Raw genomic sequence first — 21176 nt, 5'->3', positions numbered from 1 at the left:
GTTATGATGTATTTTAAATTGCCCATTAACTGAGCTTATTAGGGATCAAATCCTGGATGCCATGGAGAGGTGGTTCCCATCCCTGGAGCTCCCGCAGCCCGCCCAGCCCAGGAGAGGGGGCCGGGATGCTCGCGGGGAGTGCGGGTGCGTTGCCTGGAGAGAGCCAGGAGCTCTGGCGCTGGCCGTGGGTGGCTGTGCCCGGGCTGAGCTGCGTAAATGCCACCACCATCCTGTGCCCTCCCTGCGTGCCCATTCCAGGCCTGAGGTCTGGGCTGTGTTGCGGATCGGTGCCCGTGGGTGTGCGGTGTCGTGGGACGAGGTGGTGGATCTGGTGGACCTGCCAGACCAGCGCGTGGACCTTGCAGCTCCGGAGGAGGAGGTTGACAACCTGATGAGAGGTGATGGCTGCAGACAGAGCTTTGCGAGGTGGAAACTGTGTTGCTGGGCAGTAGCGAAGGAGAGATGCGTGGGAGACTGTGAAAGGAGATGGATGCAAGCCTCTGCTCTGGAAAGCCCTGAGGAGGCGGCTGGAGCAGCGGCAGCAGCACGGTACCTCTCCCGGCGAGCGTCCGTCTGCTGCAGGGTACAGCGTGCTCGGTCCTCCAGATGCGCCAGCTGGGGACAGGGACAAAGGCGATACTCAAAGCGCGGGGGAGGTGTGTACGCTGGCAGTGACCCGCAGCGCCTTGGTGTGCCCCGGGATGAAGGGCAGCGTGGAAATAGTTGAAACAGAAAGCGGAGGCTTTGGTTACTTTCCTTCCTGGTGGAAAAGTGGCTTAATTTTTCCAGCTCGGTCATTTGCGGTTGGCACGGGCAGGGTGCCTGCAGGGTAAGCCCGTGCTGTGGTACCTCTGTACGCCCTCCTGGGACGGAGCCTCTCAAATCCTGCGTATTCCCTTTCCCGTTCTCCTTCCCCTGCCCATCTCCCCCACCTGTGCCGAGGACATTCCTTGGTGCCACCCGTTTTTCGAAAAGGCTGGTCCTGTCCCTGGGAGCAGGGCTGTTCCCCCCAGCCTGTCAGTGGGAGCCGTCTCTGCTCCCGGCGCCTTGGCTGGCTGCTCCCTGCCTTGGGAAGGGCTCGGTGGGCTTCCCGTGGGTGCTGCGACTGCTGGCACGGGTGGATTATTTATTGCTTGAGCGTCCTTGGTGGCCACAAGCCGCCCTTCGCCTCCTGCCTTTTAAATGGGAGGTTTGTGCGCTGTGGCTGCTCGGGGCTGGGTTGCAGATGAACCAAACGGTTGCGTTGGGAGATGCTGCCCTGGTGTTTCACAAGCCGCTGGCATTTCGCTCTGTGCCCTGTTTCCCAGCAGAGCTTTAATTACTTCTCCCGCCGTCCTTGGGCAGCAGGGTTAGATCCCGCTGTGTAGGATAAGCCTTGTCCCCGGGCTGCGCTTCCTTCTCCCATCGCATCCTTCCTGGGGAGCTTCGTAGCCACGGACGTGGTGCAGCACCGCACTCTGCTCCGCCGCTGCTTCCACTCCGGGGTGACGGTGCTTTTAGATTACCCGGATTGCTCTGGCTCTTGCCTTGGAAACACCGCTTCCCTGCCGTTAAATGCAGGGCACTCTTTCTCTCCTTTTCCTGAGCTGGCCCAACAGTGGTGGAATCGATCTGAGCGATGGCTGAACATCACTCTCAATATCTACAGCGTTTCGCAAGGTCGAAATGAGCCAGGAATAAAAACCACCCACCCCCACCTACCAGCGAAGCACGGGCTTTTCTCCTGTCCTTGCAGCCCAGAAAGGTGATGCGCTGCACCCCCGTTATGACTGAGGCATCCCCGAGGTCTGTACGTTGCAGCATCACGGCGTCTCTCAGCCTGGCTGGCTTGGAGGACATCCTCATCCTCATCCCTCCCGGCCCCCCCAGCCCTGGCAGAGAAGCCACAGGCAGGTTTTGCTCATTCCCATCTCTTTTTAATTAAGGGGGAACGAAGGGGCTCTGCTGCCTTAGTGGGTTTTGGGTGCACCCGGAAAAACCTTGGCTAAACTTTGAACACGAGGACGGGGCGCAGACCTTGCGCAGGACCTGCTCTGCGCTCACTTTTCGTATTCCCTTTGGGCAATGCCACCTCTCGGAGCTGCTCACCTCCTCCGCCTTCCCCAGGGGAGCAGTGGGATCATGGCATGGAATCATGGAATGGTTTGACTTGGAAGGGACCTTAAAGACCATCTAGTTTCAGTCCCAGTGGATGATGTGAAGAAATGCGGTGTTATACGCGCTACTTGGTTTTGGGTTGGTTTTCTGGTTTTAAGTCACACAAGTGTTGTGGAGTTGCAGGAATAACCATTTCTGCTGTACCTGAGGTGCCGATTGTGGAGTTTCCTGCCCTCTGAAGGTGTGATGATGGTTTTGGGTAAAGGCTGTTACTCCCCGCTGTGTCTCTGCGACCTCTCCCTTGGCTGAAGTGGCTGGTCCTGCCCCGGGCAGACCTTGCAGAGCGCCCGCGAGGTTCGGTGCCGGCGCAGGGCACGTTGACACCCTGCCTGGCTCCGGTGGCCGTGCGTGGAGAGGAGAGGTTTGGTGTGTGGCCCTTCCCGGTGACACCAACACACCGCTCCCTGTGCCACCCCCCGTCACCCAGCCCTGAACCAAATCCCGGTGACAGCCCCAGGAGAGCCTCCTGGACGCCTCCTCGGGGCGCTGGGTGACATCCCGCATCTCTCCTCCACACCGCGCTCTGCTCCGGGGGGGACATGGTGGCCACGACCCCCAGCCCGGGCAGAGCTGCCTGCGTGCGGGAGGAGGCGGGAGGTCCCTGCCCGCTGCGCCGCGGGTTAGTACGGTCCGGGGGTAACCATGGAAACTGTTTTTTTTTTTTTTTTTTCCTCCATCCCTCCCTTTGCAGATGACTCGGGCGACGAGGAGCCCGCCTCGCAGTCAGACAAGAGCGAGCTGCACGGCACGTTGAAAACCCTCTCGAGTAAGCTGGAGGATCTGAGCACTTGCAATGACCTGATCGCGAAGCATGGGGCGGCCCTGCAGCGCTCGCTCAGCGAGCTGGAGAACCTGAAGCTGCCGGCCGAGAGCGGCGAGAAGATCAAGGCGGTGAACGAACGAGCCACGCTCTTCCGCATCACCTCCAATGCTATGATCAACGTAAGTGCCGCCGGCCGAGCCCCCGTGGTCGCGAGGAGGCGGAGGGAGAAGCGTTTTCCTCCTCTTCTTCCTCCGTCGTCCTTCTTCCCTCTGGCACGGCTCCGTTTTCTCCCCGCACACCGGGTTCTGCGAGAGCTGGGTGTTGGCGTGGGGCTGGGGCTCGGTGCCGGCTCAGCGCCGCGGCGCGAGGGGTGGGAATTGGGAAGGTGCCGCCCGGGGAGTGGGCACGGGTGCGTGTTACCCCCTGAGTCTGCCACATCCTTACAGCGCGCTTTCTGGGGAGCCTGCTCCAAAACAGGAGATTTGGGATGTCAAGCCGGGGGAAGCAGAGATTTGGGGTGCAGAGGGGCTTTCGGCCTGTCTTGGGGTGCCTTTCTGGCCGGCGCGGCGGTTGGGAGCCCGTTGCCTGCTGCAGATTCAGACCCGCATCCCCCCATCGCTCATGTCTTCATCGACTTCCATGAAGCTGCCCTTGTTTTACACGGCCGGGGGATTTAACCCCCTCGGGGACCAAGGCTGCCTCATGCCGGCTGCTCTCTCCCAGGCCGGAGGTCGGGAAGCGCGTGTCGGCTCCGGCGCTGCTCCCTGCCTTGTGCAGCATGACGGTGCTTTCTGATTATTTTTTGGACAGCTTCTGTTTGGGGTGTGGATCTGCCTCCTCGGCAGTGAGACAGCCCTTCCCGGGGAGCCGCGTTTACCTTGGGGAGTCGTATTTTCCCTGGGGAGCTTTAGGGAAGGGAAGAGAGAGTAAAACGAAATAAAATATTTAAAGCAAAAAAAAAAAAAAAAAAAAAAAACCCAACCACCCAGCCCGGAAGCCTGAGACAGACCTGGAATAATGTATGAAGGCAGAGCTCGGGGAATTGTGAATGGAGCGGCGCTGTCGCCGTGCCGTCCCAGCCCTGAGCAAAAGGAGGTCGTGCGTTGGTTTATGTGAGCTTTTAAAAAATAATAACCATAATCCGCGGCAGGAGCCGGAGGGCACTCAGGGGCAGGAGGGCACTCAGGAGCCCTGTGGTCGCAGCATCCTCCTCCTCCCCGTCCCCCCTCGCAGGATTTTGTAGCCGTGGTGGTGGGGGGGAAAGGACTTTCTGAGCCAGTGTCGTGTGTTTTGGAGCAGCTTTGCGGGGGGGGGGGCGGGCTGTGCAGGGCTCTCCCCACGGAGAGTTTGTCCAAGTTTTTGGGGCGGGGATGGCCGTGGGTGGCCAGCGGTGGGAGGGGACGGCGGAGCCATCAGCGCTGCCGAGGTTTGCTGTTAGGCGTCAGACCGGCCGGGGGGGATGCGGGCAGGGAATCGCTGGGGAGAGGATTTCTCCAGCAGCCTTTGGGAAGGGGTGAGCAGAGCGGTGTTTGCTGTGTCCAGCCCAGAGAGCGGGAGGTGGCAGATGGTTGCGACGTGATAAAAGCTTGAGCCAGGCCGTCTGGATGGTGGGAAATAGCACAAAAACTCTTGTGCAGGGGGGAAAAAAAGGTAGAAACACGGTTTGTCCGAAGCACCGAGCAGGTAAGAGGGGGGCCAGGGAGGCAGCGAGGCACGTGTTTTCAGGTGGGTGTCAGAGATGTGTTTTTAACAGCGTCCTTTTGTACTTCAGCTCGCGGCTGAGCGTCTCCAGGAGGTGTCCGAAGGGGGAAGGCTGTAACGGGGAAGAAGCAGGATGAGGGGGTTGGTTGCAGCTCTCCCAGCTTCCTGATGAGCCTGTTGTTTCGAGGGGAGGTGACGGAGCTGTGGACAGGCAGAGGACGCTGACCCCCACAAAGCAGTGATGCTCTGGGGGGGCTGGAAGAGAAAGGCAGGAGCCGGGGGAGCAGAGCAGGGTCGTGAGGGCCGGCAGGGAGAGGGACCGACAGCCTGGCCACCCCGTGATGCTGGGCTGGTGCTCCCAGCCACGCTGTCACCTTTTCCCCCTCGGATCCCTTTTTGCGCCTTGATTTATCTTTTTAGCACGGGGTGATGCCTTCTGCGAGCTGCTGCGTGGACCCTGCCCGGGGAGTCACTCCTGGGCTGGGGGGTGGCTCCGTGCAGTGCAAAGTTCCCAAAATCTTCTGTATTGAAACACGGCCATGGCTACAGGGAGCTACAAGGAGTCAAGCCATCCCCTGGCGTGGGTAAAAATGCACCTGCTCCTGCCCACCTCCATCCTGGCGGTGCTTCCCAGGGCCACGCATCCCATGGGAGCACAGGGAGCTTTCGATGGGCTGATACTTCCTTGCAGGAGAAACTAAGCATCCCATGCCTGCCGGCTTTTCCCCAGAGACGTCCCAGCCAGCAGCGACGGGCTGGTGCCGGTGTGTGGATGCTCCACGTTCCCTGCTCTGCCCTGACCCCAAACCTCGCTGATCCGCTCCCACCCGCACCCTGCCTCCCAGGGCATCGCCTCTGCCCGCGCAGCGGAGGTTGGCTCTTGCAGGAGACGCCGTGGCTCGCGTCCACGCCTTGGCTGGCTGGCAGTGGTGGCACGCAGCATGGCTTCTTCATCGCCGAGATTGCGCCGCATTCACTTCTTTGTTTGGCTGCATCCCCGAGCAGTTTGGGGGGGTTTGGACCCATGGCCCGTCGGCTACGCCAAACACCCGGGAGTTGTCTGCCCCTGCTGCCTTCCTGAGCTCATGGGAGCAGCCCTGGGCTCTGCCCACGGCTCCCACTCCTGGCTGGGACCTGTGCGGCCAGCATGCCCCGGCCAGCGGGCAGGGGACAGGGCAGGGCTGGGCTTGGCTGCCTGCGGCGGGAAGGGCTGGATGCTCCAGGATGGGAAGGGATGGATGCTCCAGAGCAGGAAGGGATGGATGCTCCAGGGCAGGAAGGGATGGATGCTCCAGGGCAGGAAGGGACAGATGCTCCAGGGCGGGAAGGGACAGGTGCTCCGGGGTGGGAAGGCACGGATGCTCCGGGGCGGGAAGGGACGAATGCTCCAGGATGGGAAGTGACGAATGCTCCGGGGGTGGGAAAGGATGGACTCTCTGGAGTGGGAAGGGATGGACTCTCTGGGGCGGGAGGGGACGGATACTCTGGGGCTGGAAGGGATGGATGCTCTGGGATGGGAAGGGAGAGATGCTCTGGGATGGGAAGGGATGGATGCTCCTGGGTGGGACGGGATGGATGCTCCGGGGTGGGAAGGGACGGATGCTCCGGGATGGGAAGGGATGGATGCTGTGGGGTGGGAGGGGATGGATGCTCCGGGGCGGGAAGGGACGGATGCTGTGGGGTGGGAGGGGATGGATGCTCAGGGGCGGGAAGGGATGGATGCTGTGGGGTGGGAGGGGATGGATGCGCCGGGGCTGGCGCTTGTGGTTTCTGTCCGGCTGCCTGTGATCCGATTATGTAAATGTCCCCGGAGCCGTGGGGAGCAGCAGCAAGCAAGTAGAAATAAATAAATACATATGTAAATGAAAGAGCTTCGCTGCAAAGGTGACCTCCTCGCTGCGTGTCTGGGTGCCTGCCGGGGCTGACTCCGGGCGCTCTTCCGGAGATCGGGAGGAGAAAGCGGCTGGGGCTGCCCCTGGGTGAGTGATCTCGGGATGACGGAGGAAGGTTTGGGCAGAGGCAGAGCAGGACGCGCCGGACCTTTGCGTTACAGGTGAGGAGGTGAAACGTGGAGGGACTGACTGTTGCAGGGCTCAGTTTAATCCCAGGCCTCGGTGAGCCACCCTTTGCTCTGCTCCCATCCGAAGCTGGAAGTCGCAGGTGGCACCGTGCCGGGTGGGACTCGGGGCAGAGCTCAGCCTCGCCGGGACCAAGGCGCCCCGAGTCAGCGGGGCTGTGAGGAACCACGAGGAGGAGACGCCGAAAAGCAAGTCGCAATCTGCCGTGGGGGAGGAGTGGGAGGTGTGTAAGAATAAGAAGCACCAAATTAAAAGGCGTAATGAGAGGCACGGAGACGAAGAGCGCCGTGCTGAACGGCGTCGAGTCGCCCAAGGAGCGGGGAAAGCTCCTGTCTGATAACTCAGCAGCAGACAGCAGGCAGGAGGGCCGTGCGGACGCGCTGAGGAAGCCAGTTTGGGCGTCAGGAAGAGCTCCCAGGGCTGTGGGTGGTGCTAGAAATAGGTTTTTAACGGGAATGGGGTTTGCTACGGCGCAGCTTGGAGGCGGCCGAACTGTGTGCGAGTGTGCGATAGCTGCGCTCTTCTTTTGGCCGGATCTGTGCTTCCTTAAGGGACGTGAGCATGGAGAGCGTGGAGAGTGGCGGGGCTCGGGCTTGGCCAGGTGTCGCTCCTGGGTTAGTTTGCGTATTCCCTGGAGGCTGATGAGGAGCAGAGGTGGAGGAAGGTTCTGCCGGGCTGGGGCAGGCGCAGGGGTGCGGTGTTGGGTGGGTGACGCTGAGCGGGCGATGTTTCATGGGGAGGGGGCTCTGTGTGGGCTGGCACGGAGCAGGCGGACGGGGGGACCCCAAGGACTCCACACCTGCCCCTCCGAGAGGCCACCGCGCTGGTGGCCACCCAGGCACGTCACACAGAGGGTGCCGGCACCCGCTTCGAGGCAGGCAGGCTTCGCCATGTGGGTTTCCCTTTCCCAAAGGAATGGACCCGTCCGAAGCAGCAGCACACCCCAAGACATCAGCAAAGAGCATCCTTCACCCCTCTGAACCTGCAGGGAGGGTTTTTAAGTGTGTGAGACAGCGCTTGCGACGGAATTGATATCGATAACAATATGTGCTGCTTTTCCCCCAGGGAAAGTGGCCGCGGGGCTGTTTGTTTAACTCTCTCCGGGATGCCCAGCTTCATCCTCCAGCCCCGGCGGCGTTTCTCTCCGCGGAGCCCTCGAAGGGCCGTGCTCCGGCTCGGCAGCGGTGACGGGGTGGCCCTGTGCCACGTGGCAGTTGGCTCCAGGAGCAGCCCAGCTCTGCCCGCGGCCACGCTCGGCTCCCGGGGACTCCGAGTGGTGTCTGCCCGGCGGAGGCACCCGCCGGCGGGCACCGTGGGTGGGTTTGCGGAGGCTCCGAGCGCCGGAGCCCGGGGGGTTACAGCTGCTCAGTCGGTTTATTTGGAGACCTCCCGGGCGAAAGATGTGCTTCCCCGGAGCTGCTCCTCTGCCTTCCCGTGTCCCAGCTTCACTGCTGTTATCCTGGAGCTCTGAGCCTCCCCTGCCCCTTGGCGATGCTGCTGTGATTAATCCCTACTCCTAAAATTGGTTCCGTATTAAAGTGAACTCATGCTCCCAGCGGCGTCAGGTTCCCCAGAGCGGACCCTGGCCCAGTGCGTAATTTCTAATGGTTTATTTTAGTGATAGGTTAACCGCCGTAGGTGTCTGCCTTCGCTTGAAAAACCGCTTAAAGCTGATGGGAAGCAGAGTCCCCGGGATCATCCTGCCGGGGCTCGGACGCCGGGGTGACCGCGTGGTAGGGGTGATGCTGCCGGTGCAAACCCGGCCGCGTCCTGGTGCAGAGCCGGCTGCCGGCGCGGCTGGGCGTGCCATGCCATCCCTCGGGGTCCCCAAACCCTCATGACACGGGCAGGAGGACGGAACCCACCTCCTCCCTGCCTGCACCGCGCTGCCGGGGCAGAGACGCTGAGCGGGGAGGGAACGGCGGCCTCCTGGGCTGCTCCCAGTCCACCCAGTACAGCCAGTGGGGCTGGAGGAGCCCTCCGCCCTGTGCGTCCTTATACCGCAGGGGTTAGTTCGGGCACCGCAGCCAGCTTCAGCCCCTGGATTTGCTTCGTCGTGGCAGGGATTGCCCCCAGCTGCGCCCAGCGGCCCCCAGCAGATGCTCTGCTGCCTGAAATCAGAGCAAAGCCCCGCAGCAGGGCAGGGTGTCTCTCCCCTGTGATATTGCAACGGTGACGGCACAGGAGGAGCCCGTTTTTGCGTGCCTGCGCTGTAACACAGCCTGTGTTAATTATCTGCACGGCGCTAATGACACGCGCACTAAGCAGCGCATTGAAAACCGTGTCACCGACCCAGAAAACCCCCGGCCTTGGGATTAAATCTCTAACCCAGCCCTAATCCTCGTCGGACGGGAGTGCTGCAGCCAGGGCTCCCTGTGGCCGGGGTGTTTTCTCTCTGGATGCGCCGCGCTGGTGAATAAATAACCCTGGTGGGTGCTTTGCTGTCAGCCGGGCGACGCGGTGGAGGGTGACGGTGTCACCCTGGGGTCCGTCCCTGCCTGCGTGGCCGGAGCAGTGGAGATGCAGAGCCCAGCCCCTGCGCCCGGAGCTGCTGCCGCTTTCACCGCAGCATCCTTCGCTGCTTTTTGAATTTCAGGTGTGAGCGTGTGTCTCTGATCAGCTCTGTCCAGACAGGCGGCGCCTTCCTCCCGCTCCCATCATCATCATCATTCCCTGTGGTCGCCCAGTCCTTCCAGCCAGACGCACCATGCTCCAACCTCATGCCTGTCTGTGGGGTCTCTCTGCCAGCCGGGGCCCTCTGCTGGTCTCCTGCAGCCAAATTGTGGAGTTTTGTCCTCTCTGTGCCTTGGGGCTTCTCACTTCTTCTCCACCACCTCCGCTACCACTTCCTCCTCCTCCTCCTCCTCCTTCTTAGACTCATGGAATGGGTTGGGTGGGAAGGGACCTTAAAGCCCACCCAGCGCCACCCCCTGCCCTGGGCAGGGACCCCTCCCACCAGCCCAGGTTGCTCCAAGCCCCGTCCAACCTGGCCTTGAACCCCTCCAGGGATGGGGCAGCCACAGCTTCTCTGGGCAACCTGGGCCAGGGGCTCACCGCCCTCAGAGTGAAAAATTTCTTCCCGAGATCTCATCTAAATCTCCCCTCTTCTGCTTTGAAGCCGTTACCCCTCGTCTTGTCACTCCATGACTTTGTAGTCATGGGCATCTTCCTTCACCTCCCCACTCTCATCCTCCTCTTTCTCCTTGCCCTCCTCCACCTCCTTCTCTTCCTGTGTTCGTCTCGTCCCCGGGATGCTTCGTTCTCTGTCCTCGGGCTCCCTTTGGAGCCTCATGCAAGAAGATGGGGGACACATTGCCACCAGCACCCGGGTGCCTCTCGCAGCTCTGCCCTCCTGGTTTTTTGGCTGAGCGCGATAACTGTTCGATGGCAGCTTCAGAGGAGGGTTTGGAGCGTTTCTGCCCAGCAGCTGCTGGATCAGCGGGGCTGCACTCGGGGGGCTTAGCGCGTCGGAGACGGGGCTTGCGCTGTCAGCAATGCCTGGTGTCAATGGGCGGCTCTGCAGGACCGTGCGCCAGCCCAGCCGGGCATGGCCTCTGCTGGTAAACGCGGCGCTGGCACCAGGTGAGCCCTGCCCCGACCTCCTGTGGTCCTCTGGCAGCTGCCACGGGTCTGTGCCTGGTGGCCATTGCCCCGTGGGGCAGGATGGGGACGTGGGGAGGGCAAATAGCACAGCCTCGCCGGGTTAATCCCTGCTGGGGTTCTGCCCCTGCTGTCGCGAGGGTTGTGTTCGCCTCTCGCCCGGGCTGACGCACCGAGACGCTTCTCTCCAGCTCCGTCCTCCAGCGTCTGTCGAAGGAGAAGGCGCCGAAATGGCGGCACCGCTCTCCCGCGGATTTACTCAGGAAGGAGTTACGGCACGGGGAGAGGAGCGGGATAAGGGGGTGCTGCTGCTAAACCAGCTGCTGACGGCGGCCACCGCCGTTTGCAAAGGCATCGCACGGGGCTGAGACCGAGGGACACACCGAAGCGGCTTCCTCCAGATCCCAGGGTCGGAGCTGCCCGTGGGCAACGCCAGCTGCTCGCTGCCACCGCAGCCCCGCAGTGGGGGACAGATGCTCTTCCAGCCCGGAGTCTGCTTCATCGGGCAGATGGGAAAACAAGAACTTGGCGAGAGCCTCGTTAAATCTGTTTGTGAGAGCTGTTTGCAGGACGGATCTCTCTGAGCGCACCAGGGCCGGGATCGGGCCTCCAGGGGCGCTAAAAGCGGTGACCGGCCGCTCTCGTGGGGTCGGCTCTTCTGCTTTGCAAACTCCTGGAGGGTCCCCACGCCGCTGCGGTGGATTTCGATGGTTCGGGCAAGCGAAGAGGAAGGAAGAAGCTGCAGCAGCCACCAGGAGGTACCTCCCCCGCGGGGGAAGAACTGATGCCGGGACCTTCCTGGGGAGGTGATTTTTGGCACACGCGGCAGCAGAGGAGCCCTGCTGGTGGCCGGGCAGGTAAGAGCATCAGAAGAAGGAGCCGAAGACACGAGCATTGCCCAAGGAAAGCAGTGAAACCCGGCAAGGGAATGATTTGGGGCTAGCCGCTCTGTAGGAGGAGGTTCCAGTGTGAGGTCTCAGCTCTCCCCGTACCGGCCCCAGCTCAGCCTTGGCACACCACGGTGCCCCGCCAGACCCTCCGGCACGGCTGGCGAAGCCGCTCGGCGAGGTGTGGGGTGAGGAGCTGCCAGCAACTGCCTTTAATTGTTTTTTTCCCGCTGGAGAGCGATGCTTTGGAAACCAGACCCCGCGTCTTTCCCGGGAGCCGGTTGGCATCGCTTCGGTCTGAAACCTGTGGGCAGCGTCGGCTTATTCCGTTCTCAGAAAATGTCCTTGTGCCGTGCTGAGTACGCGATGGTGACGGATCCGTTAGCCTACCGAAAGGCTGCGTGGGTTCGGGATTAGAGCCTGTTAACACAGCCGGGCTGGCGGATTTGCCACTGTTTCCCACTAATCCTCTCTTTATTGCGTGGGGTGGAGATTACTCCTCTGCAAAGGCACTTGTTGCAGGCAGAGTCTGGCCGTCGTGTCAGTGCTGGTCACGGTCTCTGCTGCGTTGGAGCCGGAGGGAGGTCCTTTCGAGGAGCTACGCCCTGGGCAGGGTGGGTTTGGTTGGTTAAGCAGTGCTGAGCCTGCCTTGCGGTGGGGGACACTGGTGTCTTGGTGACATTTAGGCAGATGGCCCAAAATAGCATGATAAGTTAATAAAACTCCCAGAGACGCAACCGTGAGACCAGATCCAACTCCTGCCCAAGTGTAGGCGGTCGCCACCGTAGGTGGTCTCCTTTGTAGGCGTCTCTGACTCACAGGGAGTCCATGATCTCCATAGAGAAACGGGCACTGCTGGGGCACACGGTGCCACCTGGAATGGGACCATCGGGGCTTTTGGGAGCCCCTTGGGTGAGCATTGGGCCTCTTGCACGGCACACTGCCACCATCTGCAGGTCACAGAGAGGTGGGCTGGAGCCGCTCTGCTCTCGTGTCTTCCCCTTCCTTGTTGGGGCATTAATGAGCTTTTCCATGTCCGTGCTTTTGTGGCACCCGTTTTGCCTGGGTGTAGAGCTGCTTCCGATGTAACACGTAAACAGAAGCAATAGGGAGTAGGATGGTTTTTGGTGTTGAACCCATACCTACTGTCCCCACCGGTTTTTACGCAATGCCACCTCATTTTTTCGTGGTGTCTTTCAGGCTTTCCTCTTGCCACCAGCCCTGCCCCAGGGAGAAGCAGCTCTGTGTGCCTGCCTCCTCCTGCTGCAGGGATGCTCCTGAGCCGCCTGAGGGTAACTCCAAGGATTTGGGACAGATTTGCCGTTATTTAAGCGGTCTGTGTCGATCTGGACGTTTCTCTGCGCTGCTGCTTCTGGTGGTGTCCAGCCAGCTTGGCCTCGGGCCACCGGCACGCTGTGGGTGCCATCGCTGTCGCAGCAGATGACTGCGCTCAAACCCACGTCTCGTTGCGATCCAACTGTTTGTACGAGATGATTGGGGATTCAGGCTGGCTCCACCCTTGTATTTTCCCTTTGGCTTTCTGCTTCCGAGTGTTTCGGGGATGGCGGGGGGGTTGGGGGGGAAAGGACAAATTAAAGCCCCTCTTGGTGCGAACGCTCTGCGCGTCTCGCCCCTCTGGATGCAAACTGCTAATTTTTATGCCGTGCCGTGTGCCCAGAGTGCTGACACGGTGTGAATGTGTTCAGAGCTAAAAAGAGGAGCGGCAATCGCCCTTCCCTTGGGGGGCTGTTTTTGCAGTAAGCGGCAGCGCAGATGTGTCCTAGGGATTTGATGACTCCAGGAAGGAAGGGAGCACTTATCTCCCAGGCACCAGACGCATGCAGAACAGCGAGGCACTCGTTCCCCCCGATGAATGAAGTGACGGCTCTTGCTGTATAATTCGCCATCGAAAGAGAGATGATTGAACGCATCTGGCGGTTGCCTTCCCTTGTGTCGCTCCTGAGCGATGAAGTGGTCCTTGTCCCGTGCAGGCAAAGGAAGGGTCTGGTTGAGGAGCAGGAGACGTCACTCCCGGACCAGCGGGCACTTCCCTGGTGGGTTTTTTTCTCCCCAAAGGTTAGATTGGCAGGGCTGTTCCTCCGGAATGCTTGGGGCTGGCGGGGCTGCAGGTTTGAGTGCATTCCCTCAGTATCCATCCACCACCCTTGGAGGTGGTGAAATGCTCAGCCTTGCTAAGGCTTGTAGTGATCGGGCGCGGGGTGATGGCTCCAAACTGGAAGAGGGGAGATTGAGATGAGATGTGAGGAAGCAATTCTTGGCTGTGAGGGGGGTGAGCCCCTGGCCCAGGTTGCCCAGAGAAGCTGTGGCTGCCCCATCCCTGGAGGGGTTCAAGGGCAGGTTGGACGGGGCTTGGAGCAACGTGGTCTGGTGGGAGGTGTCCCTGCCCAGGGCAGGGGGTTGCAACGAGGTGGGCTTTAAGGTTCCTTTCAACCCAAACCGTTCTGTGATTCTATGATTCTGTGACTCCCAAGAGGTTGTCATCCCCCGTGGTTCAGACTGTGGGGCAAAAAGCCGGCACAGCGTGATGCGATCGTTTACATTTTCAAGCTCATTAACTTCATCTCTGTGTCCTCTGTGTCTGATACTGACTGTTCACTCCCACTGAGGAACCAGGAGCTGTGGCTCTGCAGAGATGCCCGTGGGCGGGTGACACCACCACCACCTTGGCCGGACACGGGTGACCTCGGGTGATCGTTTTCAGCTGCATAAATAATCCGAGGGCTGTTAACGACGTTCCTATTAGGCTGCAACAAGCTGTGAAATCTGGTATATTCGCCGTGACAAATGTGTGAAAGGTGCTAAATTTGCCCATGGCGGCAGCGGCTGCTGGGCACGGGGACAGACCATGGAGCTGGTGGCACCACATCTCGCCTCCTGCTCCCCGGCAGGGTCTTGGTGGCACCTCGCCTCTTCCTCCATGGGAATTTGCAAGAGCCTCAGTGGTGCTTTTCCACGAAAACACACTCTTTTGGCCGCTTTGGCTGTGCCTCCTTGTCTTGACGGTGATTTACATCCAGTGCTGGATTAGGACCTGCTACAGCAGCTTGTTCCAGCCACGGAGGAGGAGAAGCCACCTCTGTCCCTCCTGCCACCTGGTCGCAGGTAACGCCGGGCTTCCCTGGGGCCGTGTGCCCGTACTGCAGATGGATGGAGTTTTTATCTTTAGTTGCTGGTGATCCACCAGGATCGCAAGACAACGAGGGGTAAGCACCAGCTGGGGTGTTCAGGGGTGACCGAGCAGCCGTACATCTGAGCCTTGCTGCCGCCTTAATTATTTTCAAACGAGCTCGTGGAGCAGGAGAGCATCTTGGCCGCTGCTCTCCAACCCTGCTCCAGCCCCGCGGCAAAACCTGGGGCACCTTGTGGCACCTCCTGTGTCCCGCCGTCCCGTCTGTACACGGGGAGGCAGCGGGTGGGTGCTGGAGGGTTAAAGCCAAGTCTCCCAGCGATGCTGGGAGTGATGCTGCGTGGGGATGGCACAGCATCCTCTGCTGGTCCCTCTCCTCCTCCTCCTCCTCCTCCTCGCTGGAGGGTTGGTCACGGAGAGACCTTTGAGGAGGGCAATGGATAAAGTTTGTGCAGGGTGGGAGGGAGAAATCGCCTTTTTCCTCCAGGAGGCATGGAAAGCAGCCGACTGCCCTCGTGATGGACCCCACTCCGGGGTGTTAGCGGGTGGCTCCCCGCAGCCCCGCATGCCGTCCCTGCCTGGCTGGGCTGGGGGCCGGAGCAGCCCCGGTGTGCGGGACCGCAGCAAACCTCGGCACCGCCTCAGCCCCTCGTGCATCCAGGCGCTGCTAAATCGCAGCAGCTGCGTGGCGGCGGCCGTGGCTCGGGGGGAGGTGGGCGTATGGGGTGTGACGTGGTCTCCCCCACGCTGCAGGGAGGCTGTGGGGTGGGTGGACTCTGCAGATGAGGATGAGGATAGCTGCACGAAGGCTGCGTCCTTAGATGCGCTTAGCCTCCGCACCCCGGCCATAAAGCTCGCTGGGGAATTGCTTTTCATCCTGCGTCCCGGGGGCTGCCCTCTCCTTTGCGGTGCCTTCATCCAGGAGCCTCTTGCCCGCTGACCTTTGGGAGGATGGCCCGTGTCCCCGCGCCAGCGTAACGTGGATTTGTGGCTGTGTCTTGCTTACAACCCAGATCAGGTTCAGCTGTGACTAAATTTAGCCGCCGCTCCGTAAGGGTTCTGTAAGCTGGATTTCGAGGCGTTGCTCCTGCTCGGCGACTGCAATTGTTTTCACCTTTGAAAGGCCGAGCCGGGGGGATTACGGAAATGAATGAGCAATGACCTGGGATGCTGGGAGTTTCGGCTGGGTTCGTGTCCCCTGCCATCACCTTAATCCACACCAGGACTGGTGCGTGGCAGCCGCTCACGTCCCTGTGGTGTCACCGGTGGGGACCATCGCTTTGCTCCTTGGCCGCCTCCTCTGGCGGTGCCGGCTCGGCGGAGGGAGGATCACTGCTGTGGAAAACCACTGCCCACCTTCATCCCGGGTGGTTTGCGAGTGCTTTGACCGCTGGGGACGATGCCATGCACGTGAGCGGTGAAGCAGAAGGTCCAGGTTCTGCCCGGGAGTTCCCGGCCCCTGTTTGAGGTAAGGTGGGAGCCGGGGGGGATGCGGTCGGCTCCCCAGCCCTTCAGCCCCCGGCTTCTCCCAGAACGGGGGAAAGCAAGGAGATGACAAGGGAGAGCACAGCCCGTGAGCAGTGTGGGGGGGCTTTCGGCCCAAATCCCAAGCGCCGGCTGAGCAGGGTCGTGCCACAGGAGGGGAGCAGAGCCGGGATTCATCCCGGCGTGGTGCAGCGCAGTGAGCCAAACCTTTACAAGGTCAGGACTCAGCGGAGCCGGGGCACAAGGGGATTTATCTCCTCCCCTGGGTCAGAGCTTGTCCTGGGACCTTGTCACGCCGTCTGCTGCTGCAGCCTTGGCTGCCCCAGTGGGTCGAGGGGCTGCAGCATCGCTCTTGGCTGGAGCACGGACGGGGGTCCTGGGGCACCGCTGGTGTGGTTGGGGCGGTGACGGCAGGGAGAGCATCTCCCACCCCTCGTCTCCTGCGAGGAAGAGACGCGTTGAGCTGCACCTCCGCCTCTTCTGTCTGCTCCGGGAAGAGACAAACTCTTGGGGTTGGGGTCCCCTGGGAGTCTCCCAGCTCTTGGTGCCTCCATGGGGTCCCCATTGCTGAGGACGGACCCCTGTGGTGCCAGTGCTGTGTCAGGACTTCCCAGCGGCTGCGTTTCGAAGAGGTTTTGCAGTCGCAGCGGCTGAGATTGAGGGCGAGCCGTGCAGAGACGGGAAGCTGCTCCCCGTTTTGCTCCCACCCTGCGCCGGAGCAGCCCCAGGGGCTGTTGGCCATCAGGCCTCAGCAGCGCCTGAGCCTCCCGTGCCGCTCCGAGAGAGTGGATTTGCCAATCTTCGCTTGCAAACATCCAAGAAAACCAGTCGGAGGATGGTGGGGAGTTCCCTCTTTGCAGCCGCTCGCTCTCCCTTGCCGGGATGCCCGTGGTGCTGAGCTGACACGGTGCATGGCAGCTGGCACTGAAGAGCCCGAGGGTTAAATCCTGCCCTGGGCTGTGCACGGGCATCTGCCAGCCCCCACCGCTTCCATGGGAGCTTTGCAGAGCACCCCAGCACCCCCAGCCACCCGCCAGCTGGTGCAAACTGGGCGCTGTGACTGCACAGCAGTGGGTGACTTGTTTCAACCCTTGGCAGAGGAGCGGTGAGGAACGGGGGTGCTGGGTGCCGCGCCGGCAAAAGCCCCGTCCCAGGGACCGCAGCCCGCTCCTCTAACAGCCTGGGGCTGGCTTTCTGGATTCCCAGTTGTGACTGGATTCTCCAAAGCTGTTATTGCCGGAAACAAAAAGAAATTGGAGTTCTCGGCGAGCGTACGCTGTGCTGAGCAGTCACGTAAAACGTAAAAGAACAGGTAGCTGTTTCAGAGTGAAAGGAAAACCAAAAACTATTTGAAATCAAGTGGCCTCTTCAATTCATTAAAGGATTAGGAACTTTCATCGGAAAGCTTTTTAATCCAAGACTTCGTCTTTGTTGGTGGCTGCCTTCTGCTTTGTTCGCAAGCTTTCCTTTGTCGTACTTGACACATCGTCGTAAGGGTGGCGCTGGGGGACTTCATTCCCGGTCTCCTGCTTCCTTGCCGTGGTCTGGGCAGCGTTCCCCGCGCCGCGCTGAACTGCCCGCAGGTGCCTGGCGTTGCCGCGTCAGCATCCCTGCAGAGAGGTGGCCAGAAGAGCATTTTTCGTGGCTTACGTCCTTGGGAGAGCTGAGCTGGTGGAGAAGCTCCGTTGACGCGTGTTTATGCCTATACTGTGGGTTTTGTCGTCATATCTAAAACGGTTTTAATTTCGGAAGGTCCCAGGGCGGGCGGGTGTTTCGCGTGCCTCTTGTGCTGCTGGGAGCAGGGCGGTGCCGCCGGGGCTGGCACTGGGATTGCTGGGGGGAGGATCTGGGCTTTGAAGCAGCAGCTTTGGGGTTTCTCCTGCCACCGGTCCCAGGTTCTGCTGCGGCTCTGGGTGCAGAGAGCGTCCCACCGTCATGCTGCCTCCTGCCACGGCTGCCGGGCTCGGTGAGCATCGCTCTTCTTTCCTCCCTTCCCCGTGCAGCTAGATGCTGCTCAGGGTCTCAGCGCCATCCCCCAAACCCACGCCGGGCAGGACATCCCCCTTCCCACCCCGTCTCCCACTTGCCTTCACTCCCCTCTCCTCCAGGACCATTTTCCCGGACACGTTTCCTTGCTCGGCAGCAGACAGCCCTGGAGCTGGCGCTGCTCAGCCAGCTGCAAAAAGCATCTGAGAGCGGTGGCGAAGCCATCCCAGCCTGGCAGATTGGTCCCCAAGGAGCCTCGTGGACGGTTTCCTTCTGGATTTGTTTCCCCTGGGAGCGGCGGGCTGGCCACACCGGTGTGTGTGTCCCCCCCAGTGCTGGCTCCGGTGCGTCCGGGGGCTCCATCCTGTGTCTTTGGGGGGACGGGGACAGCGTGTCACGAGGGGTTTGGCTGGAAGAGGAAGGTCTGGCCGAGGGGAAGGAGCAGCTCTCCGGGCTTTTGCAGCCGTAACCAGAAGGAAGTTGAGTCACGTCCTTCGGTGGAAGGCAGCAGCCAGTGGCATTTTATTACTGCTGCTGACAGCCTTGGAGGATGCGGGATTGCGGCCGTGTTCGGCGTTCCTTAGTCTGGGGGAAAGGTCAGCGCGGCTCCTCGCTGGAGCTGGGGCCGTGCGAGCCAACACCGTAACGCAGTGGCTGGTTTGTCATTGGCGATGGTGGGGACGGCCAAAACCAGCCTTGGCCAGGGCCAGGGGGGGATGTTTGAGCCACCGGCGGTGAGCCAGGATGGGGCCGAGACAGGGCTGAGACGTCGCGGGCTGAGACGTGGCTCCTCATGGACTGTGCGATGGAGGAAAACCAGACAGCTGAGCCCGAGATAAGGGCTGGGGTTCATTTTCCGTCCATATCGACCTCCCCGGGGGAGATGCCCGTGTCTGAGCTACTCGGCCCCGGCTCCCTGCAGCCCCGGGGGGCTCGTGGGCTGGTGCTGCCCCGGCTCCACATTGCGGGGCTGGGGCATGTTTTGGCTGAGGAATGAGCTCTGTCGATAGAGGCAGCAGCGGAAAAATACACCCCGAGCCCTGGTTGGTGCTACTCTCCCCGCCGGCGAGCGTCCCCGTGAAACTCCGCGCTGCCCGGCTGTAGAAGATACAAAACCAAATTAATTAATTTGCTTGGCTGCTGCTGGCAGCTGGGGAGCTGGGCTTGGCGGGGGGGCATTTCTTGCAGGACCTTCTCCTGTTACCACCCTCGGCATCGCTCCTCTTCCAGCGAGCGAAGGTGACGCTTGCCCAGGTTGATCCGGGTGCTTTGTGGGTGCGGTGGTTTGGATCAGAGCACGGGCAGGGCGCTCATGCCAGTGTCGGAATTACAGAGGAAGGGGCTGCAGAAATGTGCCCTGACGGTCTTTCAAAAACAGGGAATAAACCCTGTGCGTACCCCCGGCGGCCCCTAAATCCACACGGATGCAAGTTGTGGGATGCTGCCAGGAACAAGCATCATCCCAACCGGCTGCGTGGAGGTACCGCTGTCTCCGGTGGGGTCTGGGGCCGTGCCAGGACCATCCCGGTCATCTTCCCAAAACCTGCCCACGCTCTGGAGAAGGTGTGATACCGACAGCCGACTCTCCATCACATGGATTTTTATTTTTTATATGGCTGTAAATGAAGCTCCTTGTGCAGACATCCCTTTGGGATACGATGTGGATCCTTGGCGAAGCTCGGCAGCCCTGGGACGGGACGGCCTGAGGTTTTATCTGCTCTGATTTTTATATAGGACGTTGATTTCTGTTGACTGATGGAGCAATTTCTCCTCTGCATCCCGCGGCTCCCAGCTCCCTGGTGACACACCGGAGGGCTGCCTTCCATGGCTCTTCTCTAATTACCTCCTTTTCCCCTAATTTACCATTATTCCTTGCAAACTGTGTTTAATTGTAACAGAGTAATTACAGGTCATCTCCTAGGGCATCGTTTTAAAGCGCTCAACACCCTGAGCCGGCAGTTTCCAGCCTTGGTGCCAGTGAGCTGTGCCGAAACGGGTATTTCTGTGCCCACTGCCTGCGGAGAGGGACCTTCGGAGCAGATAATGAGCTTTGCCGGGCTGAGAAGGTCATGGCCGCTCTCTCATTACTCGCCCTTGTGGTTTCATCCTCTTATCGCAAAGCATCAGCGTAATAAAAGAAGCCGGTGCGCCAGCTTGGGGCAGGGGTTAGTTTTAACGGGCGGGAAGCTTCAGCTTGAAGGTACGAAGGCATCAGGGAGGGCAGGGTCAGCCCCTGGGCTTTGTGGCCGTGGGTGGCTCCGATGGGACAGTTCGGGGTGGGGAGAGGAGCCGAGTTGTTTCCAGAGGAGGAGGTGAGGATGCAGCGTGACGCACCCCGACAGGCCGCGGTGCGGCCTCGTGTCTCCCCCTGCCCACCCGCGGCTCCCATGGCGTCGGTGGCTCCTGTCAGGAAGAGCCGGGTGGTCCCCGTCAGGCTGGGGGGGCTGGGGTGGGATGGGGAGCACGGCTCGGAATTTAGGGGGACAGGACCCCGACACCTCCCTGCCCGCAGTCAGAGAAAGGGGAAAGCGGGGGGACCTGCCGCGTTGCTCCGAGGCGGGGGGGGTCTCGCCGCGCGCGGGAGCTACGCTGCCCGTTGCGGTGCTGAGGATGCGCAGAGGGTTTTGCCGCTCTCGTAGTTGACGGTACAGCCTGAATTCCACTCAGCATGGTGCTCCCGGCGGATATTTCCCGGGCAGGTGGGTGTCTCCATCGCCGTGCCAGCACCGCCGAGGTGCCTCCTGGGGTCGCTGATGGCCACAACGGGGAATGGAGAGGCTGAGAAGCTGACGCCGTAGGACAAACCCGCGTTCGCAGCTTGCAGACACTTTTCAGCTGAATTAATTCTGCCTGGCAAAACTGCACGTGGTTGCATCTCGTTAGAGAGCCTTAACGATGGCTGAAGACGGATGCACGTCGGGGCTCGCCCCTGGGACACTTGCGTGTACCCGTCGCGCTGGAAAAAACCAGCGGGTTTGCAGGAGCGCGGCCTGGGGGTTCGAGCTCACCCCGGGTCTGCGGGTTCAAATTCAGTCCCAGTTTGATGCGGGGACGGACCCTGCAGGAACCTGCGCGTGGGCCGAGCCCTGCGGGGTGGGAGCAGGCGGGGATGGAGATGACACAAAGGCAGGGCCGGGTCCTTCCGTGCACTGGGAAGCAGGAGGGAGCGGAGGTGAGTAACAGCAAAAGAGCTTTTAAAATACGGTGGGTTACACCGATGGTTATTTTTTTTCCCAAAGGACAGGCCCAAATTCGTTGCGTTTGTCCTTCGTTTGTCTGATCCAAGTTTGGTTCCTGCCTCTTCCCGCAACCGGGGGCTCCGTGCCCCGGGGACATGGCAGTGTTCAGGAGGTCACCGATGGCACACGTGC

General features: G+C 61.0%; 1 protein-coding gene across 6 annotated transcripts in view; it reads left to right on the top strand.

Moving 5' to 3' along the window:
* Positions 1-21176, top strand: part of OSBP2 (oxysterol binding protein 2) — a 135470-nt gene that overhangs the window by 97423 nt on the left and 16871 nt on the right. For 4 of the 6 annotated variants that reach the window (XM_074606032.1, XM_074606029.1, XM_074606030.1 and 1 more), the window contains one exon: positions 2849-3099. In XM_074606032.1, the coding sequence (XP_074462133.1) occupies positions 2849-3099 (251 nt within the window). Of the gene's footprint in view, positions 1-2848; positions 3100-4335; positions 4434-7140; positions 7314-21176 lie in introns of those variants that run through there. The other 2 variants (XM_074606034.1, XM_074606033.1) reach the window with 2 other exon arrangements.

The sequence above is a fragment of the Larus michahellis genome, chromosome 13 (assembly GCF_964199755.1).
Source record: "Larus michahellis chromosome 13, bLarMic1.1, whole genome shotgun sequence".
Classification (NCBI taxonomy): domain Eukaryota; kingdom Metazoa; phylum Chordata; class Aves; order Charadriiformes; family Laridae; genus Larus; species Larus michahellis.
The sequence above is the reverse complement of the archived record's forward strand: the minus strand, read 5'-3'. Positions and strand labels throughout refer to the sequence as shown.